A 27,582-nucleotide genomic window follows, 5' to 3' on the forward strand; every position below is an offset into this window, starting at 1 on the left:
ACTTGACAGTACAGTACTCATTGACATTAGTCCAGTTAAATGTCCAGTAATGGGGATACATCCAAAGACTTGATAATTCACTTTAATCCTTGTAGAAAATGATAATGCAGTAGCAGTCAGTTAATGTAAAACTTGTCAAAATAATAATATTGACTATAATAACTCAAGTTTTTACATAATCAATGTAATTACATCATCAGTTAAAACTGTTACACCCCTGATTACTGGTTAACGTAATAATGTGATCTTATTCCATTATCTTGCAATTTATTACAGTAACAGGCATTATTACATGTCCAACCCATTTAGAGGTACATGTATTTTAAATTTTGACAAGTTATTACATTATGTGGCAGTTATTACTTCACCAGTTGCTACAATCCTTTGCACACAAACCTTCACTCACTTTTGTTTCAACTGCAAACTGAAAAAGTTTGAAAATGATGAAGCTACATAACCTTTTAAATAAACTACATGTAAAACCACTTTATTTTTCGTATTGCTGAGGATGAGAATTTCAGGAATTTATGCTCAGCTCAAACCTGACATTGCATGGTCAAACCTGGATTTGAGACAATTCAGATGCAAGATTTTGGTTGCCATTTCTAAGACATATCGTGGAGATATTGTGACTGTATGAAGAATTTAAAGTAAGTATAGAGTATTGTGTGCGTAGAGACATTTCAATGTATGAAGAGCTCAAGAGTCACAGTGATAAATAGTCTGAACCATTGATCTATGCCTTGGTTAGTCCTGTTCACAATCTGGCTGAACAAAGAGGTTGAGATGCATTATCTATTATGGATAGCACCAATCCACACAACCCTCTCAGCAACAGTAACAAGTTAAAATAGTGTTGTTGTTTTTTTATCAGTATTGGGATGAAGGACATTCAAGTCCTGCAGTCTTACAAGTTCAAAACAACTAGCAAAATATCCAAAAATTTCTGTCAAAATATACAGAAAAGCACACCAGTCTCCAGACAAACAATCCATAAAGAATAATTTAACAATTTAAGGGAGTGAACGATCCTCGGTAACTCATCTCCTCAAAAAGGAAACATCCACCCTCTTACACTATTAGATATTATCAGTCTGATGTGTTGTGATATACATTTTTGGCGTACCCACTTTCCCGCAACCTGCCTTGTCTACTTTTACCTCAGTGAGTGAATTCCCATTTTCCAGAATGCCTTTTGACAACCCCCCTAAAAAAGAAGATAGTGATAGCAATAGTTTTAGGGACTGACACCAAAACCTGACGCTTACCGTTGATGTTTTAGCTGAAAAAAAATTCTGCTTTCAAACTCATTTCAAACATTTGGCCAGGGGGAAGCAGGGGGAATAAGAAAAACACTCCACCCAGGGTTCCTACACATTTTCAATTAAAAGATTCCATACTTTTTCCAGACCTTGATTTGTTTTGAAGATTTTGTCTGGTGTTCAATATGATTCACGCAGATAGACATCTTGCCCCTGCTAACTAGGTCATATCACTGTATAGATGAAGATTGTTCTTCACAGCGACAAATATCAGAATAAGTGAGATTATTGGCAGGGTTCCGACATGGTTTCCATTTTAAAATTCCATATTTTTCCCAGACCCTATGTTCTTGACTGGATTTGATTTTGGTGGGTATTTGAAATAATGCATGCTGACAGCGGCTGGGTAATAAGAGCGTCCCTCTATCTGAACATTATTCTTCACATCAACAAAAACTGTGGACTCAAAGTCGCTCTACAACAACATAAAAGCTAGAATGATGTGTGTATCGGACCTGAACCGCAACATTTTCCATACTTTTCCAGACATTTTTTTTCAAATTCCCAAACTATTCAAGACCTGGAAATGATCAAATTCATTTTTAATACTTTTCCAGACTTTCCAGACCTGCGTAGGAACTCTGCCCACCAAACGACAAAACGGGCTCAGAAATGCAAGGTACACCCCGATATCTGTGCTTTTTTTGTACCAGTGTTGAAGTGTTTCAGGGTGGATTTTTCCTTTAAGAGGAGTGAAAGATCCTTAACGTAACTCATCTTCTCTCACGCACAATCTCTGAGACTAGAGATCGTCACAGATTGACGACCACATGTTAATCACAGATTAGTCAACAACCCAGATCTCTGGATCTCAGGGTTCATCTATGGGATTTCGACATCTCGTAGACCTCGTTCACAGATAATTCCAACCATGAGTCCAGTTGGTCTAGACTTGATGAGTAGATCCCAACAGTCAGTGAGGATGATATCCAGCATGAAGTCTAGTAGAGTTTAGGTTCACCTGGTGAGCCATCCTCAGGGCTGAAGTACATCCTCCGGGCTTCTGCTGCAGTCTTTTGGTGTGGAGTAGCTATCCAGGACTGACGCTTTGGCCTGGGGCTGCTGGTAGTCTGAATGCCCGTCATGGGGTCTCTGGGCCTGGCTGTGGCTCTGGGACGCCTTGGGGCAGTCGTAACCCCCCTCCGCCCTGTCCGAGTTTTTAACCTGGGGGGTCTGGTAGTCCCCGGACCCCCCCGCCCCAGGGTTCCTGCAGGCACCCTCCGACCCCCTGCTCAGCACCGCCCCCGGCACGCTGTAATTTCCTGCATCGGACAGGAAGTTGTCCTTCCGAAAGGCGTGGCGTTCCACGATCGGGGTGGCGTATTCTGGCTCCTGGTTGGTCAGGGGAAGCGCGTACTGATTGGCTGTGTGGAGGTAGTCGTAGTGCGTCGCTGGGTCAGTAGCGTCGTCCTTGGTGTCGGCATCCATGGGCCGGAAGGTTGAGCCCTTCCTGGATACGGTTCCCATGCCGATCATTAAAGGCTGCTGGTACTCTGGAGGGCAGAACAACAACTGAGTTATAATAACACACCTAGGACATAAGAGGAACAAGAAATCTAACGTAATGGGAAGTTGGAACTAGAAATAAAACAGAACTAAATCTCAAAATGGTACATAACAGGAATTAAAATAGAACATAACAACAAGAGCTAGACTAATGAGAGGCAGTTAGCAATATAGCATAGTGTAGCTGATGTTCCACGCAGGATTGTCCCCCTGTTCACGAATGTCCCCCTAATGTAAACACACCCATGGTACAATCCTGCCTCCCGTGCAGCACTGACCCCTGTTATAATCATAATATAATAATCGTAATATCATATTTTAGCGCCCAGGTGTCATCGCCCCCCTCCCATCCCCGTGAGCTACAGTGCCCTGTAATTAACAAACAATAAATTCACATTTTCACGACAGAGAGGAGTAAGCTAGTTAATTAGAGCAGAGATCCAACAGAAATGTCTAGGGAAGAGTATATCACCATGCAAAATACCGTAATAATACTACTACTTCGGTATTGATCAACAACCCTATCAACCCCCACAGATATATTATGTTAATTTTGTGCTATGAGGTAGTAAAAATCTTACTTACTTAAGTCATATGACATTTTTTCAATAAGTGCTTTGAACTAAAACAGTGCTTTACAGAGAAATATAAAAAAAAACACAAGGCAATAGCATTTGAAATTTTACTGAACTTAAGAGTGCCTTATGGATTGTTAGCAACTTTAGAAAATCCAATAAACACAATTTCATGGCAAAAACAAAAGCAGTTTTTAATATATGAGGCCAGAGGTTGTGTGTGTGTATGTTAGGGCTGGGCGATATGGACAAAATCAAATATCACAATATTTTTGACCAAATACCTTGATATCGGACCTCACGATACGATACGTATCACGATACATGGGTCACAATACGATTGTATCACGATACGATACATATTGCGATACATTGCAATACTCTACATAATTTACTGAAAATTTAAAAATAGAGCTGAAAATACAACTTGCTGTGTACCACCTGGGTAGTCTAATATGTACATCACATTGTATAACTAATAATTAGATAACTCAGTGGACAAATTGAGTCAAAACTATTTCATTCAAAGGGATTTGAGGGAATCCGTAAATCCGTTTAAAATATGAATAATTTTGTTTTATGTATCGATACGAGGGGCTGGAAAATCAATACAGTATCATGGAAAAAAATATTGCAATACTCAGCTGTATCGATTTTTTTGCACAGCCCTAATATCGATATTGTGACAATATTGTAGGGATGACTATTGGTGCTTTCACAAAATATTTACACAATGAGATTTTTGATAAATAATCATCAGTAATGTGGATGTAATGACCAAGTGGTTAAAGGCAAATAATAGAACAGCTAGAACAGTCTGGTAAGTTCAGAAAATGACATCACTTTACTGTAATGCAGCCTTTAAAACCAGGAAAAGACACTTATGCCATATCACGATATTACGATATCCAAAATCTAAGACGATATCTAGTCTCATATCACGATATTGATATAATATTGATATATTGCCCAGCCCTAGTGTATGTGTGTGCACAATGGTCCTAACCTGCCATAGTGCTGGTAAAGTCCAGTTTGTGCATGGGATCTTTCTCAGAGCTGTAGCTGATGGTGAACTCGGTGGACTGGTGTCTGGCGAACGGCTGCTTCATCTGCTTCCAGCAACCTGGACCGAGGCCGGTGAGACAAAACAACAGGTTCATTAGAATGAAGGAATGGGAGAGTAGAAGAAAAGAGTTGAGCAACCTGATTATTTGGTGGTTTGATATTTTCCTCTGCCAGACAGGATCTGGTCAGGTTTTTCAGACCTGCAGTACCAGTCTCCTTCATCTCCTTCAGACAAGATCAGGCCTGACTGTCTGTTACCACACACAAACACACACACACACACACACGTACGTACCTCGTGCTACTGAAACACGACTGGAGTCTATTCATAAAATCATTGGCAGGTATAATTTGAATCTAAGACCAATTTAAAAATGGAAAGAGGGAAAGCGAAAGAAACTTGTGGAACTATAAATAGGTAGTTTAAAAGAATAGTTCACCCAAAAATGAAAATTCTGTCATAATCTATTCACCCTTATTTGAAGACATTTTCAGACTTTTTAAGGACTTGCAGATAGTCTGACCATTTGTCTTTTTCCTTTACTAACCTGTTTTCTCCTCTTCAGATGAACCATAAGACTGATCCTTAGTCTGCCTCCTGGACAGACAGACAGACACATAATTGGGCTTAGACAGCAATGCATACTTCAAACACCAAGTGTGTGTGTGTGTGTGTCCGTGCAGACGTACTTGTGCAGCATCTTGAACACACAGATGCCAGTCAGCAGGAGCAGCAGTGACAGGACTGTGGGAACGATGATGATGGCGAGCTTCACTGCGGGGAGAGAAAGACGGGGGAAGGTCAGCCACGGCTATTAGACCAGTGGTTAGCTAGCTGACACACACACACACACACCCCTACACACCTAGGTCATCGTGTGAGGCCACAGGCTGGGTGATCCCCTGGTTCACCATCGGTCTGGGCTGGGTGGGCGGAGTCTCGGTCAGCTGAGATGACGCGTTGACTGGAGAGAGGAAGCGGGATGAGAATATACGATCAGAACAAAGGAACGAATAAGAACATAACCTGGAAGTTTAACGAATGAAAACTAGCTAAGCTCCAGTTCCCTACCCAAAGTGGAAAAATTATTTCTTGCAGAGTGTTAAGTGTTTCAGTTATTTTATCATTGTTCCCCATTTCAGCACTTGAAATGCAATGTGTTTGAAACAAGCAGACATCAATATTTAAAAATGACAAAAACTGGTTAGAATGAAGAATGTCAAAAGGAAGATGTACTTCTCCATGTGTTTCATTTGAGTTTTCATTAGGGCTGGACAATTAATCAAAATTTTATTGAAATCGCAATATGGCCTACTGCAATTTCAAATCGCAGGAGGCGCAATATTTGTTAAAGGCGAAATGTGTCAAAATACCATTTTAAATGAAATATTGTGGCGCTGCAGAGATGTCCTGCCTACACATCATATTCTACAGACTTAAGAAAACATCTTTGTTTGGTACAGATCCCGCAAAAATCCCACATAATCATTTTAATACGTTTTTCAATGAAAATGAGAATAATGATGTAAAAATGATTATTCCCTCTAATATCGAAAATCATATCGCAATTGCAATATCAGTGAAAATAATCGCAATTCGATATTTTTTCAAAATCGTTCAGCCCTAGTTTTCATCACCATTGCATGTTCTGATAAGAGTTCTGTTTAACACCTAATGAAATTTGTATGGGCAAGAATTTAATTTGTCTATGTTTCAATACAGAGTTTTCATATCCCATGGTCTAAATGCTGTTCCTCGCTCTGACAAGAATAAACACTGGGGCAAACACTGAATACTTGGAATGTTTTGGCATGAAAATGGTCAAAATATGGCACAGAATATCAGCTATTGGGGCCTTCAATGCATAAATATTGGGATCAGTATTGGCCTTCAAAAACCAGTATCGGTGGAAGCCTACCTCTGATGTGAGGACAGCCCAGCAGCTGGACGGCCATAGCGATGCCCTGGTTCCAGGACAGGGGGATGAGGCGGAGGAAGCGAGCCACGATGGGAGGATGGAGGCTGGTCTTGCTCTGCTGAACGCTGTCCTGGTTCCCTCCAGTACCTGAGGAGAGATATGAGAGAGAGAGAGAGAGAGAGAGAGAGAGAGAGAGAGAGAGAGAGAGAGAGAGAGAGAGAGAGATATGGAGGACCACAAGTGTCACGGAAATAGTAATAAAGCATTTCATTAATTAATAACTAATTGTACAATAAAAATAGGCATTAATAAATTTGTTTACAAATTAATTTATTATTCTATGAATAAATAGACTAAATTACAAAGTAATTCATTATTTGATATTTTAATGGGTCACGGAAATGGAGAGGCTAAAAGGAGAGCTAAATGACTAAGCAAATCGAATAGCTAATAGGAAAAGGAAAAGCAGCGGGGAAATGGAAATGCAATGGGAAAGGAAATTGCCCTTTTAAATGCCTGATTAAAATCTGTATTCTTAATTCAATTTGTGAATCCAGTTATTTATTTCTCTTTTAAACTGCATTTTCAAATAGATTTTTAAATTCCATTATCTATTCATGAATTCATTAATGTATTTTTAAATGATGTACTTATTGACTGTTTTATGGTTGTTTTTGTAAATCCCTTTTTAATTTGAACTATTTATTGATGGATTAATATTTCATTTGTAAATTATTTTTATAATTCCTCTTTTTATTGCCCATTAAAATATCAAACAATTAATTACTTTGTAATTTAGTCTATTTATTCATAGATTAATAAATTAATTTGTAAACAAATCTATTAATGCCTATTTTTATTGTACAATTAGTTATTAATTAATGAAATGCTTTATTACTATTTCCGTGACACTTGTGGTCCTCCATAGTGAGAGAGAGTGAGAGACATTCACTCTACATCACACAGAGAAATTAATGCTTCTTCCATCTGTTCTTTCATTTCCCACCACTACCTGTTCTTCCTGTATACAACAATTTTCTACGCTACATTGAACATTTTTAAAGTGATCTGAAACGCCGTGCATCACGCCATGACAGCGATGGCCGGTGATGATGAGCTGACCTGATAGTCTGTTGCGTTGATTGGAGCGTAGGCTCTCCAGCGGCTCTTCTCCTTTACTTCTATCCTGTAACTTCTAACATAGTAGTCCATCTGAAGCCATGTAGAACCCTCGGTCACGATACCTGGGGAGGATTCCAACAAGCACGGTCATCCACCTAGCTAAGAATTTGATACACTTGTAAATGTATTGAATCGTTCGTGAATCTCGACTGACTGGACATCAGGAAGAGGGACACAAAACAACACAAAACGCCAATATTTCCATTTCTCCATATTCTCTCCAATCTGTAGCGGCTCCTGTGCACTATGATGTTCAGGAGTGGTTATATATATAGTCAGCAAAAAGCAGGGAAACGCCTATGAAATTGGCCTGGTGAGCAGTAACATTTTATTAGGACTTATGGGAGAAAAATTTCCACCCATCATTCTATAAAATCTCGGTCTTATTTTAAATGAATTTCAGTCTCTGAAAGCTCAGAAACTCTCGATTCATGATTATTCATGGTACCATCATTTATCTGATTCTGTTCATTTCAGTTGATTTTGTCTATATATGTCAATAATATGTGTGTGTGTGTGTTCTGTGCTTCTATCTGACAGCATATCCATTACCAATGATCTTCTTCTTCTCTCCCAGGTCCAGCTGCAGCCATTGCATGCTCCCATTCTGCTCAGCCACCCAGGTTGGGGTAGAGGTCCTGGGCTCAGCCGGCGCCTGGGCCTGGCCTCGGTCTCGGTCCTGGGCCTGGATGTGGGTGCTGCTGTTGGGTGGCCTCGCCTCCACACCCTGACGCCACCATGAACTGGCGGTGATGGCTGCAGGCCTCAGCACCGACTGGTTCTGACACTCTGATGACAGAGGCATGGACAGCAGGACAGAGTATCAGAATCAGAGTCAGGATCAGAATCAGAAATACTTTATTGATCCCCGAGGGGAAATTGGGTTACGCTGCAGTTGCTCACATTCTAGAAGAGAAATATATATAAGCACAGAGAAATTATGAGAAAAATAGAAATAAGAAATATTTAAAATATGTGCATTATACTACAATATATAACAATAATAATATAGAAATAAGAGAAATAAGAATTATGTACAAATATGTGCATCATACTACAATATATACAACAGTGTAAATAATTAAATAATTAAATAAGTATTGCACAAAATTATTACTAGAATTAGCATTGCATAGTATAGTAGTATAGTATAGTTAGACTGATATCTGGGATCAATACTGGCCGTTTATTAAAAATGTGATATAGGCTTGGGTGATATCCAAAATTATATATTGCGATACCGTCCCACCAAAATATCGTGATATACGATATATATATTTTTGTCATTTTTTTCCCCTGTTTTTTTTTTAGGGGGGTATTTTATTTTATTTCTTCCAAATTCCATCAAATTTTTAAGCTATAATAATAAAAATAATTATTTTTATTAACAGCCTAGAAATTGTATCTTACTATTCAAGCATTGGAGGAAACAATGGCCATTTGATATAATTTGCTCATTCCTGCCATTTCCAGAAAAACAGGCTGATTGCGGAAAAAGGGAACCCACTTGAATTAAAAAGACACTTTAAATATGATTATTATTATTATTTTTTTTTTTATATCCTACCACTAGTAGATTATAGGTTTATAAATTTAAAAGCTTGTACAATTGTGATCTAAGCAAGACATGGTGCCATGGCCGGGAGGGGCGGGGAAAATTTATATTTCTATATCACGGGAAATACCGTGATATTCACTATAAATGTCACGATATTTGATAACGGTCCAAGCCTAATCTGGTCCAGTTGGTATTGTCCACCTCTGATATGATGGATATGGTGCAGTTTGATTAACCCACTGAATTAACCAACACTGATAAAATAGAGAACCCATGCAAGAAAAGTATTTATTTATTGACAAAAAAATTCTGCACTATCTGGTCAGAGCAAATCATATATTTTCCCTTAAAGGCAGGAGATGCACCTAGATCAGGGGTGCCCAAAGTTTTCAGCTCTGTTGGCCAAAATGTAATCTCACCAGTGAGCCGCGGGCCAAAATATATAAGCATGTTATGATCATTTTGAAATGCAAACTTTCATATAATTATCAATATTCTTTTCTCTATACAACAGTTCTCCCAATGTCCCAAACAAATTATTGTGTTAATTGTTTGAAAAATGTTTGATACAACTGATTATGAATATACAACTGACTATGTACTGTACCCTATGTTAAAAAAAAACATATTTGCTGTAAAAAAAACAAAAACAAAAAATAATAACTTAATAAAAGCTGCCTGAGCTTGAAAAAACAACTGTAACCAGTTACTAAATGATTGTAAGTTGGCCAAACTAAAGATGTGTATGTGTTTAAACATATTTAGTTATTGCCGCCATATTGACGGCTCAAACAGTGACAGATACTACCATGGACAGCGCTACGTCTCACCTCTCATTGCATGAACGAGAAAAATATTCAGAAAAGATTGTGGTCCTTGGAGGATGTGACCCATACTCTATACCACCAACATCGCTGACACCACTGAGGTCTGCACATGAACTCCCGGAACTGTCCTGAAACTAGTTCAGCTAGTTTTCTCTGACTGTAGTAAGCTCCTGCCTGTTCAATGGTATTTTTGCAGTGATTTGATCAGACATACTGCAGACATTGCAGATACAGATATGGTTTTTATGAAGTAGTTTGAACTACTTTAAGTAACTTAAGTTAACAAAACTATATTTCCCTTTAGGGTAGCTTTGCTGTGAATCAACATGTTCCAGTGGCAAGTAACTGCTGCTTGTAATAGTAGACTTTAAAAGTAGCTTCTCCAACACTGGTGAGCTTGTCCACACAGGTAAAACTGAATAGCAGGGTGAAACTCTGTGTGTGTGTGTGTGTATGTGTGTCAGAGCTAGTCCCTACAGGTAGCAATACCAGGCTGAGACCAACTCTTGGAAACAAACCAAAGATTAAGACTTTCCCATGCTTCTACCACTCATAATTTACACTGACTTCCCACGCCTGTGAGCAAATGTTACAATTTCATTTCAGTTTCATCATAATTTTAAATTGGAATACTTCATCAAATACTAAATCCAGCCAGAGTCAAAACCATCATTGAGTTATTTCTTGAACTGATGTGATCTAGAGCTTATGTGTTGGTTCATATGGTTAAGAAGCTGAAGATATCATCCCACAAGCTCCAGAGCATTCATTTAGTTGTGAAGGATGATGAAAGCATTCTTACCGTTGGAGATGAATGTGAAGAGGCTGTCAGATAAAGAGCCACTGAAACGGAAGAATGGGAGAGTGGCATATTATCCATCAGAGTCAGTCTGGTAGCCTCACTAATCACCATCGTTGTGATAAATGGTAGTTAATGCACGGTCAATAGCCATTGTGCTCCCCACACCCTCTTCCTCTGTCTGCACCCACAACCTGCTGTTATGTCATTTAATACTGTACATTCTGCAACACAAACACGCTACACAAATATACTGTATGTAGATATTTGTGGCCAATATTTTCCATTTATTAAAAATGGGATACGGTCCAGTCAGTGTCATCCAGTGTATATGGGTCCAATATTTTACTTTCATTGCAGTTTGATTGATTACATATTTATTTTAGAATTGAACAATACTACAATAACTGTCTATGGGAAGCCCTTAACCTGAATTGATTCTAATGAGACATTTTGATCCAGATTGTGATCAGAGTGTGCACAAATGTGTTTTATTAGGAGCACCGCAGGTGCTGGAACCATATTGTCTTTGTTAGCATCCTTCTTCCTCTTCTGCCTTAAAACGATCTGGATTTCAGAAACTGTAAGCCCTTGAGCAGTGATTCTCAATCTTTTTCATATCAAGGACCCCTAATGTAGTCCACATTGGACACCCATTTGATGAGATTTTGCCTCTCAGCCCCAAATCTGAGAACATTTTTATTGCTAGATATGATTTTGTCCAGAATTCCATATCTATCTGTATTGTAGGTAGAGAGATAACAGTGAAACTATGATCAAAATAGTCATTCTTCTACATTCTCTAATTGTGTTCACTTCTTGTAAATTAAATAATGCTTAAGTTTAACAATTCATCAATTTTCTGGGGACCCCCTGGAACGTCCTCAAGGACCCCTGGTGGTCCACGGACCCCACGTTGAGAACCACTGCCCTGGAGCAATCAAATTTGGTGGATAGGTTTCAAATCTCCCCCACTACTCAGGCAAAAACAAAAATCTGGCCGATCGGTGTAACGTCGACAGATTAAAGTAGAGTTTGCAACTATGTGTGTGCAAGTTTTCTCGTTTTGCTACTCTCTATCAGTGAGTGATATGAATGTAACACTAGTGATTCAACCTATAACCAGTTCATGAAAGCTTTTAGATTTGCTGTTCTAAACACCTAGAGTCATAGTCACAAAGCCCTTAGCATTATGACGTTTTCTAAGAACTTCGCTTTAAAAATAAGATTAAATTAAAAAGATAAAAGCTATTTATGAAGCATCTTAGCCCTTAAGACAACTCTTAAGGTGGAGAAACTGTTCAGAGTAGGGAGGAGGACTTATAGGATTTTCTTAAGCAGAGGACAAAATTGCTGCAAGAGGTGGAAGCAAGAGAAATGTTCTCCAAACGCTGAATGACAGTGAGTTAACACAGCGCTACAGATTAGGGGATGATGTTGTGATCGATCTTGATTTCATTAGAGCTCATTCACAGCCTCATATTGTGAGGCGATCTATTTTATTCCCACTGGACGTGTGCATGTTGCGAACCAACAAAACAGCATTTATGGATAAAGTGGGCTTCCCCCCCTGTCAAATTGATAGACAAGTCAATAAGATTACTTAAGCTAGTCAGTACTCACTGTTTGGACTGGACTCCATTGGCCCTGGAGGCTGGGTAATGGCTCAAGCCTTTACGACTCTCTACTGAAACCCACCCTCCCTTCTTGTCCTGGATCACCCCGGCATGCACTGCTGCCTTGCACAGCACTGATGTCTGGAGGAAAGATGGAGGAAAAAAAGATATTTTTAGAGCAAACATAAAGACAAAGTGGTTTTGCCTGAAATGAGCGATATGTGACATAAGGCAGACAGACAGAGCAGGACAAAAGACATGAAATGGAAGCTGCACATCTACCAGTAGTCTTTTACAGACTCCATCTATCCATCTATTCATCCACAGCTTCTTTGTTCTCATGACAAAGGAAAGGATAAATTAACCTCAAGACAATGCAGCACTCCTTCATTCATCAGTGTCAGTAGAGGGCTCTTAGAAAGCTCGATCTAAATCACTCAGCCATTTTTAAGATGGAACTAATGATTTCCATGTGGAAATTAGCTCACTGCACCAGCAGATAGTAACAGCATACAGCAGAGAAAGAAATATGCCTTTCAGACCTTATTTACATCCAAGTCCATACAAAAAAGTAAATTCCCCCACACACACAATTGAGAAAGGCCTTACGATCAAATGTCAATTAAAAATAAACTAATACAGAGGTGATCATATGTGTGCAGGAATTAATCAACTTTTTTCTATGGACTTGGAACTTCAGGGGGACTAATGCATTTGTGCGTGTGTGTTATATTTTATTTTTCTAGTTTACATTTAACCCATGCTTTCTTACTCATGTCACTAGGCCTTGGAAAAAAGGTACACTTTGATTGCATTGATTCAGGCCAACGTTACTGTAATTACCACGTCAAGATAGAATTTCAGACGTTCTGCTTGTCCGTGTGCAGCACAGGACACCGGTGCTTAGTTTAGGAACATACCTGTGGGATTACCTTCCAGAAAATGGCCCTAGCCCCACCCTGCAGGCTAAATAAAGACCTGGATGTCGGGAGCACTTTGGAGCTTGGAATACCTTCCAATCAATTTACGGATGTCTGCAAGTTTCATCACGGTACATCTAAGACTTCTCAATAGCTTTTAATGCCAGAGAGAATGAAATATAACACTAATTTCACATCTGAAACGAACATGAAAGTGAAAAAATAAAAAAAACAAGCTAACTATAGTCTAGAATTTGCTGAATGTTGATAATTTACAGAATCGCTGTGATTCAGGGCTGTACAATGCAGCAATATTATCGGATTTTGGTATTAAAAATGTACTATGCGAACATGAAAATGAATCCAATCGCACGCGTGAGAGATTTGACTGGTTCTTGTTAGTGTGAACATCAGTGAGGGTTCCTCGGACAAGTTACTCACTTTTCCATGATCTACTTGTCATGGGGCGGTTTTGATTTTTGGTACATGAAATTAGGCCTACCTACTTGAATGTGTCTCCATTCTGCAATGTCCAGAGAAGTGGACTAAATCCAGTTGTGCATCGACCCTGAACCCACTAATCACAGTCTGTTGACAAATCGCCTCCTCAATAAAGCGTAATTCAAAATGTCGGCAAAAAAGGAGTAGACTTTATAACATGTGAGCCTACTGTATATATACATAGTGTTATCATAGTGTTATAAAAGTAAGCAAGGGAGAAACTTTCCTCCCTTGAAGACACAGTTTGATCCCTCCATGCCAGAGACGTTTTGCTCAGTTTGCAGATGATACCCAAACAAGGCAGACAAAACAGGGACGTTCTTTATCCAGCAGTTGCAAAATTGGTGACAACAGCTTTATGGGTAGCACCCATGTGCGTAAGAGTATTGTAACTTGACTCTTGACTCTGATGAAGATGTAGTAGCATCAAAACGTTAGTCTTTGCACCTTCAATAAAAGGCTATATTGTCTGTGTGCTCCAGTGAATCTTTTCTTCATTTCTGCTGCTATGTCCTGTTCCTGAGAAGCACCGGACTGCCTGTTTTTCCTCCAAAGAATGAAAGATATGAACAGCACCTGGAAATCGTGATCCATATCGTGGATCGTGATACTGCCTGAAAATATAATATATTTTGGCCATATCCATATCCTTACACACCCCTAATGGGCAGTGAGTATTTTCTTGTGATTCGACGAGATCAACCCATATCTGGACTACCAACTTGGGTTGGAGGCGCTGTTCCCCATTTGGGACTGCCCCTAGACAGCAGGTTCGCCCCTGCATTCAGGACTCCCGAGATATGAGTAGGGATGGACCCGAATATTCGACTATTCGGATATTTGTTCGTTGGGTAGGTATTTGGTTTTCAATTTTGGGATTCGGATATTTGTTGTTTTTATGTAATTTTATATGTAATGATCGCTGCTTGGGTGTCTATATAGTGACGTCACACTTCCGCTCTTGCGGAGTCAGAGTTTACTTTTGTATGGGGAAGTCGCTTGTCTGAGCCGTCTAACTTTATAAGTCTCTTTTTGGCTGCTGAAACCTTGACCTATATCACAACAACGTCTGCCCTTAATAAAACTACAGCTGAAGTATGAAGTTTTTCGTCTGGTGTTCCTGGTTGCCGTGGACTGCTATCTCTGCGCTGTGTCTCAGTGGATATAAACGGTGCTAAGATACATTTTGGCTGCTAACTGAAGGAGCTACAAGACTGCTAGCTGGCTGGTTGCCAAGAGGTTGCCGCTGAGTTTGCTATCCCATTTTGGACCGTGTAGGAGTGACGGACCTGTGGACTCCACCGAGTGGAGCACTGTGTTTTTGTGAGGAGGAACTGTGACTGTGTGAAATTTGTTGGGTGAACTGTTGCCCGTGTATGGAAAGCCAAGCGGTTTGAAGGTGCGTGACTCAATAGCCATCTGCTATTGGCTGATCTTTGATGCCAGATGATGTCTCCACCTGTTGTACTCCATAGAAGGTGGCACCAAAGATCAGCCAATAGCAGATGGTCATTGCAATAGCACGCTTTCAACCATGAGATGGCAGCAAACCCGCAAAAGTGGTATAGGGTTTAGTTAATTTAGTTAGTCTTTAATATACGTTAGGACTGAACAATTAATTTTATCGAAATCGCAATATGGCCTACTGCAATTTTCAAATCACAGGAGGTGCAATATTTGTTAAAGGCTTCTTTATTATGATATTGCAGTCAGTCAGTCAATCAGTCAAAATAATTGCAATTAGATATTTTTTCAAAATTGTTCAGCCCTAATATACGTATACAGTAACATGCACCACCTGAACTTGACCACTAAGAACACATCATTATATTTTCTATTTCAGGACATTCTGTGGGATTTTGCTCTGGTGACCACAGACCTACAGGCTGGCATGTTCCCATGATTCTTAGAGGTGTAATGTGTGCTAAGCCTCTGACTATGCTAATAGCTAGCTAGTACACTGACACATTCCTCTAACTGCAAGCAGGAAATCTGGGGGGCCTAAACCCTAAATGCCCTGAGTCAAAGCACATGACACGGTTAGCACGCTCGTATGCATACACACACAATCTAGTTTTTAACTGCTTGACCTGTGTGATGTAACTTATAAAAATGCCAGAAATGTGGGAAATTGGTTGGTTACATAAACAGATTAGCTAGTATATCAACATGTGTAGGCTTGTCTGAGAGTGACTAAGAGGTTTTCAATATGGAAAACCCTATTATGCACTGACAGAGTCCCCAGCAAAACACAACACAAACAATACAGCTGTTTTTTTTTACATTATAGAGATAATCATGATGGTGAAAACAGAGATCACTGCTGTTGTCACATGAAAACCTTGTGACTCCAATTTTGACGATTGTGTTTAACTGTGTTGAATTCAAAGATGGCGTGGTCCTTTATGTGCTGGAACCAAACTGTTGGTATGTAGGCAATACCATTCAGAATCAACTGAATAATGTCAAAAATGCACGCCTGTCTGTCGGAAAATAAGGCTGAAATTTGAATAATGGCAAATATGCATGTGTCTGACAATACTCTGACATTCTGGAAGTACAGATTTTCCTCAAACAGCAGCATTATACCACTGCTTCTAATGATTCGACTCGATCTGATGGCAAATCTGCTAAAACTGGCAGTGCCGACAATACAAAAGATAGCAAAGACTATTGATCCAGTAACTTACATGTCGATATCCGTGAGAAACATCCCCAGACACATCCCCTTCCACACCTCTGCATCCGGCCGGACAGTACTTCCTAATGTTGGACACAACAACAGAACAACACAACTAGCTGTCAACAGCTGCATACTCCAGCTGGGAGGTCACCAATAGTTTAGAGACATAGCCATACTTATACTCTCCTTACACATTTTATCATCTCTTTTTATTTGTTTTTATTTATCTTGCCCTGTATTTCTTATCTAATGTCTTATATACCTTGGGAACTGCCTTTGTGTATGTGCTACATATAATGTGCTATATAAATAAACTTGCCTTGCCTTACTGATCTCTACTCCAAAAACAGGATGACTGGATTTATACTATTCAGCTGAAACATTTTTGACTTTGGCCATTTTATTGTTGATTTTACATCAGAAAGCAGTAGCTTGGTGGTAGTTCAACTAAATTGGTTCCTATTATAGCTGTTTGTCATTATGAGGTGTAGTTAACTAATGACATTACCCTATTAAAACTATAGTAACACTTTACAATAAGGGTCACTAAGTTAAGGGTTAGATCATGCTTAATAAGGGTTAGTTAATGCTTAATAAGCATTAACTAACCCTTAATTAACAGTTACTAATGTGTAATTTACTAATGTGTTCGTGTTAACTAAGGTATTAATTTATACATTATTTAATAGCTTATAAAGATGACTATTGAATAATGTATAAATTAATACCTTAGTTAACATGAACACCATTAGTAAATGATTACCAGACACATTAGTTAACTGTTAATTAAGGGTTAGTTAATGCTTATTAAGCATTAACTAACCCTTAATTAATGTACCCTTATTGTAAAGTGTTACCAAAACTATTACACTATTACTACACTACTAAACCATTTTTGGCTGCAGAACAAAAATGGAACAGAATAGCATATTTTCATCCCATTTCATGCACTACTTCAACTCCTACTACTATTACTACTGCTTCTACTACTGCTAATACAACTACTGCTGCTGCTAGTGCTACAGCTACTCAGCAGTACTACTTGAGCCGCAACGACTGGTCCATACTGTATATCAAACTCCAGCCTATATCTCACCTGTACTTTGGTGCTGAGAAATAGCTGCCTCTGTCTAGACATGTGAGTAGATCTGTGGGGAAACACAATAGTGGTTAAAAATAGGCCAGACTGACAGAGGAGAGCCGTTCACAACAACAGGACATCTGCAGCAACAACAGGATGACCACCCTGCTTCCTTCACTCCATCTGGGATAAACATTAACGTGGTCGGCTCACTCGACTTGAAAAATAAGCGGCAAAATTTGCGTCATGACATCCAGTGTAACGACCAGAGAGCAGCAGGACGACCTAGCCATTTTGATTTAGGACTGGGCAATATCTATAAAAATGATATCACAATATTGTCATGTGAAAATATTGCAATATATGATTACACCCCCTCCCCGCGCCCCACCCCAATCGCTGTGCCTGTGACCATATTCTTAGAAATAATCTAAAACTTAAAACAGAATTGTTTACTCTACCGTGCAAAAGTGAGAGACCACCCTTTTATTTATTTAATTTCCATCAAAACAGCAATTAAGCACAAGTTATTTATTTTTCAGTGTCAGAAAGAAACACAAAATGACACAAAAGCCTCCACAACTAAATATAATATACATTTTTTTTCAGTATTTAGTGTGTCCACCCTTTGCCTTTATTATAGTTTCCATTCTTTATGGGAGACTTTTTCAGCTCTGAAGCCAGGAGCTTGATTAGTCCCATTTTCTCTATATCTTGCAATAATTTTTTTCCAGTTTTGGAAACACCTGTTTTTTCTACTTTTCCTTTGACATACACCTTCCTTATGCAAGTATATTATCTTATATCTAATCTCTTCCGAAATATCACCTTTAGCCATTGTAGATGCACATGAAAAAGAAATGAGAAAGGCGTATGGGTAGTTGTTTGTGTGAATGCTAGTTGCGGAAGACGGAAGAGTTAAAGTGGCAGTAGGGTGTACAAAAGTGGACAAATTAAATACCAATAGATTTGATATTATATGATCTCTGTTAAATATACGTTTCCTGCATTATTGTTTGACACCAAAAAATAATCTGTACTGAATAGCTGATTGACTGGAAATAAAATAAATGAAAGGGTGGTCTCTGACTTTTACCCTCTTATTTGTTGCTCTAAAATTCACTTTGTACTGAAACTAGTTAATGTTTCATTTTAATCATTTATTCTCTAAACTCACACTTCCATTGTTGTTTACCTTATGCAAATATAAAGGTAGCCTAATGCGAGGAACAGGCCTGTATTCTGTAATTCCCTAAAGCTTGGGAAAATTAACAAACTCATGTTTTTTCCCAGACCTGTTAAGTAGACTAGGCCTATAACATAAAGTAGACTAGGCCTATAACATAAAGTAGACTAGTCCTATAACATAAAGAAGACTAGGCCTATAACATAAAGTAGTCTAGGCCTATAACATAAAGAAGACTAGGCCTATAACATAAAGTAGACTAGTCCTATAACATAAAGTAGACTAGGCCTATAACATAAAGTAGACTAGTCCTATAACATAAAGAAGGCTAGGCCTATAACATAAAGTAGACTAGGCCTATAACATAAAGTAGACTAGGCCTATAACATAAATATGAGACTATGTGGGATACAGTGTTTCTGTTAGACATTTTTAGCGGACACATGTGTTTTAAATAGGCTAGAATACATTTAAATAGCATTAAGGGTTGACATCTTCCTATAGTCCAGTCATTGTAATGAGTGGTTGTGGTTGACATGTTTCTATAGTCCCATTATGATTAGTAGTTTTGGCTGACATCTTTTTATAGTCCAGCAATTATGATTAGTGATGATTAGTGACATCTTTCTTAACTTCTTTTTTATAATAATCAGAGCTAAGGGAAACCACACACTGCTACAATAAGCTTGCTGTCCATCCTCAAACTTGTTTCCATGTTCTGTCTGAATGTAACGTTAGGGGGAATTTTTCCCTTACTGTCCGACAATCTCTGTCGATAACAAACTCACCTCGGTGGCTGGTTGTAGAGTAGGACAGCAGGAAGCCTCGGCCAGAGATGTGGTTCCCACTGCGGAACTGGACGATGAGCTGGCTGGAGTCTGTGTGCAGCTCTCTGGGGTAGGACTTCAGACTACCACAGAAGCTCCCATAGACTGAAACAAAGAGGTGTAACAGCTCATGTCAATAACACACAGTTGTGAGCAGAGCTCTACACAGGAGACAACCAGCATTGAGGAATGCGGTGCATCCTAGTATCCTAGAATGTGTCTTGGGGCTACGCAGTAAGACTAATCTATATGAAGGGAGCAGCAGTTTATTTCAGAGAAAACACACGCCACCAGTCAGATTAATCCAGAGTATCTGCAGATTTCAGAAAGACAAATTTATTATGTTTTAAGAATGTATTAATAGGGCTGGGCGATATGGTTGCAATCAATATCATGATAATCATAAGGATTTTTCTCAATATCAATATATATCATGATATGGTTCATGTATGTGAAATCACGTTAAATAATCAAATGAATGTTCATCTCATTGAACCAAATGGTAATGTTAGGTGTGGTGTCAAACAAAACTGAAATTTTCAAATAATATTCGTACCATACCTCATTTTATCAGAGTTTTTAAGTAAAATTTGCTTGTCATCATCAATTTAGACAGCAGAAATATGTGTCACGATATCAAAATATCTTCATATCATCACGATATGATTCCATTGAAAGACGATAAACGATAATATTGAATTATCGCGCAGCCCTATGTTTTAATGCTGCCAGGAATTAAATTTAAGACCAATTTAACAACCAAAATAAACAAACAAAGATCTGCCAAAACCAGCCAATTTCTGATTAAACATAGCTAAAGAAAGTTGTAAAACTACAAAGGCGCAGAATAAGAAAAATGACATTTGGAAAGCCGGTACATATTGTACGCATATTGTACTACTACACTATTAATCTAAAAGTGGACATAAAGTGCAAAAAAACCTGTCACTGCATGGTTAAATAAGATGTCTACTATACCTTCATTTAAGACATTTCAATACTTTTTAAGCCCTTAAATGTAGACAGTTTATTTTACTTTTTTATTTTTTCATTTGTTAAAGCAGTATTCCACTTAGTTTTAACATGGGGGTTATTCAGCACTTGACATGACACTTGCCATGTACTAAATGTACAAACTTGCAACCATAGACCTGACAAACTTGCAAAATTTGCAAAGTTTACAAGCAGGAACCTAAATGTACAAGTACACCATTATGATAGATTTAAGTTCTATAGTTTGCTCAATCACTGATTAAATAAAGCCCTATCAAATCGATTTCTTATGGGTGCATTTTTTCATACAGAGATACTCACTTCATTCAACTAAACTCCAAAGATTTCTAAGCTGATTTTTCTGATTGGTGGGGCCTTAAATGTGAACAACCTATACTTATCCAAATAAAGACCTACTTCAAAGTATAGAAGTATAGTAGAAGTAGCAATATAGACATAGAAACTAGAATATTTTACTAATATGATTGCCTAATGATAGAAAGTAGAAAATATAACTAATATGTTTTGGTTCCCGTCTGGTTCAATTCTGCTTCACTGTCCAGGTTTCATGGTTAATTTTAAAACAATCAGAATAGAGGGAAAGCCCATTAAACCACTTAAAACTTCCACTTATCGCTTTCTAGCATAATCACACAGTTAATCAACAAAAACTGTCAAATTAATAGCATACATTCAGAATTAACAGATAATACCAGTGTAATTAGGGTTCCACTGTGAAGCAGTGTATTCTAACTGCTGGAATTTCTATTATTCATTAATTTTTCTCCTGTATTTGGTCCAATAACTCATCCATAGATTGATAACTGCTTGTCCATTTTGACATTTAGATAGTTTGGGTCAACTGCCACAGGGAAACAAAAAAATGGCACCGAAATTTTTGCCTCTATAACCCACAAAGTTCACCTAAAAAATGGATTTTGGATTTTTTGAAAAACCTTCTTCTTATGAATTATTAATTATCCTATTATTAGGAGGTGACATGCAACATAGGTCCTGGGATTCGAACTGAGGGCATCGCGGTTATGTGGCATATGCCTTAGACCACTGAGCCACCAGGATGCCCCAATTGTCCGCCGGTCTTGATAGTTTGAAAAATGTTATTCACAATATGCACTTTGAATCCTACTCTCTATTGTTCTCCTACCTGGCACCAATCTACTAAAAAATCAGATGGGTTTGTCAGATGGGTAGAAAATCCTACACTCCTTGATTGGACATGGATGATGTAAATATTATATTCTGGCTGCTGATCAGTAAGGGAAGATCTTGGAAGTTGAAGCAATATATTATGTAGACTATACGTAACAAGGAAGAAAATTAAGGACAGCAGGGTTTATCCTCCTCACAATCTCTGCATTAGACTACATTTTCCCTCTTGCCTGTGGGAGTCGCTGTTGAGGCGTTTCGATTTTCAGAATTTCAGTAGTGGATTTTTCTCCCTAAGGGAAAAGAAGAATGTTTTTTATATGGATGACATTGAGGTTTTTCAAGGTTTAATTTCAAACATATTGCACAGTTATATTTTTCCCTCTTTGCAGGAGCATCGTCAGCCTGACCCTATGGACCAGCCTCATCTGGTTCGGACCAAAGAAAAAGTGAGGTGATCTTGCCCTAAGACACATTAGCACATGGAGAATCTGAAATCTTAAATGGACATGAGTCTGCTCTTGAGGAAATTAAGTGCTGCTTTTAAGTCTGGGGGCCAAGGTCTTAATCATCCAGGGTCCATGCCGTCTCACCGTGCTCTGCTCCATAGCCCTTCCGGATCCTCACATAGCTAGACTGACAGTCCTGCGCCTCGATATCCAGATCGCCAAATTTCAGCACCAGCTGGTTTCCCGCTGGCACCCGAAGGTGCCATTCGCACCAGGTGTTATTGGGGTAGGTGCTGGGGTAGTTTTTAGAAGACAGGACCCCACTGTCGGGACCCAGCAGTGCATGGCCACAACCATCATCTATAAAGAAAGCAAAACAATAGAGAATTCACTGAATTAGGAATAGCACCAAATGTATCCCTGCGCCCTAAGACAGCAAAATCTGTATTTTTTTTTACATTCATTACCATCTCCCATTGTCAGAAATGAGACAAATGCCTCAACCCCACCCCATATTCTGTAATGTCATACCCACCTGCATAGATGGTGGAAAAGATGACTGACAGGTCAGAGAATACGTTTCTCGTAAACTAGGTACATATTCTGGCTCAAAATTAAAAATGAACGTTTTGATATAATAAATTATATCATAGATCAGAATTGTGGTTCTCTAGTTTTTGGCTTTGGAAAGCAATCATATTTTATTTATTTATATTTTATTTTTTACCAGAGGCGCATAAAATCTCAACAATATCCCTGCGGGTCAGTATACATGCACTCGATACAAAGAGAAAACATAAAAACACTAATAATCACCATGTTATTTGACAAACATATGATATGTATATTGTATCTAAGATACGAGTGTTTGGTGAATCTGACGTGGCATACTCATACGAGTCCATCTCACAAAAAAAGTAAGAGAAATTTAACGCAATAATTTTTGTTAGCGGATTAATCGAAAAAAATAATCAACAGATTAATCAATTATCAAAATAGCCTAGTTGTTAGTGCAGCCCTACTACAATCTGCAAATAGAAAACACTCTCGACACACAGCAGCGTTTGTAGTCTAGATGGGAGGAAATGAATTCTGACCAGCAGGTGAGACTGAACAGGTTGTTAGTCAAAAGTACTGATGTTAAATCCAACAGAAGTCAATGCTAGCATGTTTGATTGAAGTGAATGCCAGGGACAAAACTTCACTGTATACAGACTAATTAGGCTATATGTCAGTACCAAGCAAGGACAGAAACAGACCAAACTATTTCATTATAATGCATCGTGACACAGTCTTCTCTTTACTTTAGAAATTGGAATTGAATTATCTTGGAAAACTGGTGTTAAACCCTGTTTAGTTGATGGATGACGATTACTTGGGGGAAAAAAAGACATGGAAGTATGGTAGATAAACATCATCTGTGTCATATTGTTGGTAGAATCTAGGCTGGGTAATATGCAAGGTCAAATGTAGTGTCATTCATGCAGGCTATTGTTTAAATAGAGGATGTTTGGGCCAATAACAAACCTCTTTCTACTTCTCTGTCCTTCTCGACACCCACATCCATGCAAGTAACAACATTATATTTGTTCAACAATTACCAGGTTCCCCAGAACAGAACGGACGAGTTCCTAACCCAGAGTGAAACCTAAACACCAGAAAAGCTGAAACAAAGGCAGCAAAAGGAGAATGCATCAGTAGTCCCATTTCCATCCAACTGTCAAGCCAATCTGAAGTGGCGTTTGAAGTGGTGCAAAAATGCAATGTGAATTAGGTGCATTTGCTGGTTGCAGTGAATAAATACGCTTCCTGATTGTCAGAAAAACACATCGACAAGAAAAATTTACTCTTTAGAGAATTTTTAAGTGCTGGGAGAGTTGATTTTCTTTTGTTTAAGCTAATGTTGACTATATCTGCCACCCTATCACCCTGTCGACCATTACCCCAACCAACCAATTTTGAAGCCAATACAGCAGTGGTGGCAGCAGCTGGCTCCAAAAAGACTCCAAACCTGGCCCAACTCCATGCAAGTCAATGGGACCACAACTAGGGCTGGGCGATATATGACAAAATCAAATATCACAATATTTTAGACCGAATACCTCGATATCAATAACGTTACAATATTTTGGGTAATGAGTATTTGTGCCACTGCTTCCATAAGATATTTACACACAAGAACATTTTGAAAATTAGTAATGATCATTAGTAATCAGTAATGTGTAAACAGTAATAGTAATATGGATATGATGAGCAGGTAAAGCCAATCATTGTTCATTTTACTCAGTCACAACAAGCTAATAAATTCAGAAAATTGTATCACTTTACTGTAAGACAGTCTTTAACATTTAAATCATTTCACAATATTACAATATTATATATCGCCCAGCCCTAACCATAACCCAACTTCTCGCTAAAATTATGAAGTCAATACATTTTTTCCACAAGAGGTTATGGCCTCAGTGGCTAATTTCACTTCTTCTAATGTGTGTCCTTATGGCGATTTTCTAAATAATTGTGTCATTAATGGGATATAGCCTACTGGATATAAAACGGGGTTGCTTGCCTAAACAGGTCGCCGATTATCACTCTTACTATGTCTTTTTTTTTTTTTTTTACAGTCTATGGCCTAAACAGGGTATCTTGAGGTTTCAGAAAGCCAAGAATTTAAGGCCTTTTAATGCTACCTGAAATTGGATTCAAGGGCAACTTAAAAATCTAAATATATAAACAAATATATGTTAAAACCAGCCTATTTTGAAAGTTGTGAAACTATAAATGGGTTGAATTAGAAAAATGACACTTGAAAATGAAATGTTTAGAGACATGATGTGATGTCCAACATGTTGCCATATTGTATTAACCATGATATGGGTCAAACTTACTGTGACCAAGTGGAAGTACAAATAATGTAATACAACATAAGAAAATAAAACCAACACTACTTTTTGTCCCATTCACATCTTTTGGTGAAACTGCACAATTCCCTGGCATTTGTCTCACTTTCCAACTCTGTCTAAATATCACTGCTTCCAACAAAGGCCTGGTACCCTCTGCAGTTGAGGTAAATAAAGGCCCGGGCCAATATTAGAGGAAATACGGTAATCTAATGTGATTTAAGACATTTTAATACGTTCACAGTCTTATGTTTAGATAATTCAATACAAGGCTTTATCAGACTTTTTATGGACCTGTGGATACCCTGTTAAAAGGATGTGTGGTTGATGCTGAGTCCTACTTGTAGATTGCCTTTGTGAGGTTAAAGTAATCTCTCCAACCAAACAGCCTAGTTGATTGATCTAATCAATGTCCATTTTGATCAGTACATTCAGCCCAATCAGGAACCTCCATTTACAAAGAAGCTGGGGGAAAATTAGGACACATGCTGTGTTGATGCCTATAGATAACAAAGCACAAACAGAATACCTAGAGAGCACAGGGCAGGAAATTTAATTCAGAGCTCAATTCCTGACAAGGTGGCTTTGATAAAATTGAAATATGACAGGAGTTTTGCTGCTGAATGCCAGCCAAACTGATTATGCCAGGGTTTCCAGCATTCCATGACTTTTCCATGACTTTTCCATGACTTTCCATAACTACAATGGGGGCCAAAAGTCTGAGTCCACTACCAAGAACTCTTTTTGTTTCATCATTTATCAAAAACGAATACACATTTTTGCTCAAATTATATTTATCAAACAAAATTACATCATTGTTCACTAATAAAAGTCAAATAGTAGTATAGTATAGTAGTATTTACTGAAAGTCAAAATTTCTCAATATTTGGATGTCCACTGTTAACCACAGCCTGCACTCTCTTTTAGAGAATCCCAGACAGCATCTTGTGATGTTACAGCATGTTTCGCCTTTTCCCTTTTCAAACGTTCCCAAAGATGTTCAGTGGGGTTGAGGTCAGGTGACGCTGGAAGGAAAGCCATGCAAGTCAATACTCCTGGCTCTTCCTTGGACTTAAGAACAATTTGGCCCGGATCTGCTTCCCTAAGCTCTTCTGACAGCGTTACAAACAACTAGAAAATAATTTTCAATGGAAGTCCTTTTTCAAAGTTAAAAGCACCAGCAGCAGTGACAATAACGCATAGATAACCATATTAACTTAGTCAATATCTGGTATTAGTTGTTAAAAGAGCAAAACAATTCACACTGTATTAGGAGCAGCTGTTTGTCACCTCCATGAGCTCAAAATGTTCTTCCTTCCTGATTTGTTGATGTTGTTTGGCTGAAGCCAACATCTAATGCAATGAATATGTGAAACAAGTTGGAAAATAGGCTACATTCTGCTATAACACAGTAAAATTACCCATTTGTAAAAACAAATCCTGATATTCCCCGACTTCCCCAGAGAATTTATCAAATTCCCTGACTGGAATACACCTCTCAAAACTCAATGACTGCTGACTGTCCACAGTAATCTACAATGTAACCGACCAGTCATCTGTAATGGCTCCTATTAACTAATTGTTGCCATGTAACTGATGAGATTTTTTCATGGTCCAGTGTAGCGCCGCACTCTGTTAGCTGACATCTGATTGCTGTGGTCCTCATTAGCTCGATATGTTCCCTTCTCTCAGAAAGAAAACCAAACATTTCAAACCACACATTTAAAAAATAAGACAATATAATGTGGCCTGAATCATTAGGAACCACTCTTCATTTCGGCATGCATACAATCCACCAAACTGCACTTTCAATATTTTTCAACTCTTTGGAAGTGGTTCACACTGCTCGGTACCGTCTTCCACGGTGCATTTTTTGGTGGATGAACATGGTAAGAACAACAGGACAAACTCAAAGTTAAAAAACGATTAAATAATTGCTTCTCTGTGTGTTGTGTGTATGCCGAATTGATGGGTGTCCCCTAATAATTACGAAAAGTTTTCAAGCCATGTTTTAAGATTGTGTAACTTTGCAGATAAGCAAGTCAACTTTAAATTGCCACATTTTTGAATGCGTTGAAGTTCTCCCCATACGAGAGAACAGTACGCATCGGGGCTAGGTCAACACGCCAAACTAGAAAACTATGTAGGGTACAATGTAAAAAAAACGCTGCATAGCCAACGTTGCGAATTATCCGATTTATATCAAACAGCAACTAGTTACATCTTGACTACATGGCGACAACCTAAATTTTAAGCAAACGGTGAGTTAGGCCTATTTGTTGTACACTGTGTTCGCTTTACTTACCGAGTTTCTCGCCTTGTGTGTACAGTATCCATAAAGCAACAAGGAAGCCTGGAAGGCTGTCGGATATAGTTCTGTACATCCACACTGTCATAGCGGAGCATCAGGCAGTTGTTGTTGGCTTTCTATATACATGAAACAAATACTGCTGCTGATAACGTTACTTCACTATCTACCAATCTGTCCAGCTAAGTATCTATCGCTCCC

General features: G+C 38.5%; 1 protein-coding gene across 1 annotated transcript; it reads right to left on the minus strand.

The window, feature by feature from the left end:
• On the minus strand, nucleotides 1-27,582 carry dcbld1 (discoidin, CUB and LCCL domain containing 1). The gene is made up of 15 exons (XM_071514609.1): nucleotides 27,379-27,582; nucleotides 22,321-22,536; nucleotides 19,529-19,672; nucleotides 17,570-17,621; nucleotides 16,481-16,553; nucleotides 12,377-12,510; nucleotides 10,757-10,797; nucleotides 8,122-8,358; nucleotides 7,506-7,631; nucleotides 6,368-6,534; nucleotides 5,335-5,407; nucleotides 5,159-5,243; nucleotides 5,017-5,066; nucleotides 4,410-4,526; nucleotides 1-2,815 (listed from the first exon to the last, which is right to left on the minus strand). Exons 1-15 carry the CDS (start codon nucleotides 27,467-27,469, stop codon nucleotides 2,298-2,300), a joined length of 2,124 nt encoding a protein of 707 aa, XP_071370710.1. The 5' UTR covers nucleotides 27,470-27,582; the 3' UTR covers nucleotides 1-2,297.

The sequence above is a fragment of the Centroberyx affinis genome, unplaced genomic scaffold (genome assembly GCF_046629955.1).
Source record: "Centroberyx affinis isolate AG114_WGS23_722 - 3 ecotype Tasmania unplaced genomic scaffold, CSIRO-AGI_Caff_v1 ptg009398l_1, whole genome shotgun sequence".
In the NCBI taxonomy this organism is placed as follows: Eukaryota; Metazoa; Chordata; class Actinopteri; order Beryciformes; family Berycidae; genus Centroberyx; species Centroberyx affinis.

What these genes read in the sequence shown, in the direction of transcription:
- dcbld1 (XM_071514609.1), bottom strand. Translation starts at nt 27,469, where the DNA reads ATGACAGTGTGGATGTACAGAACTATATCCGACAGCCTTCCAGGCTTC. An exon ending in AGAGAAGAAGAAGATCATTG is followed by an intron (nt 7,632 to 8,121) that starts GTAATGGATATG and finishes AATCCTCCCCAG; the next exon opens with GTATCGTGACCGAGGGTTCT. An exon ending in GTGTTCAAGATGCTGCACAA is followed by an intron (nt 5,067 to 5,158) that starts GTACGTCTGCAC and finishes CTGTCTGTCCAG; the next exon opens with GAGGCAGACTAAGGATCAGT.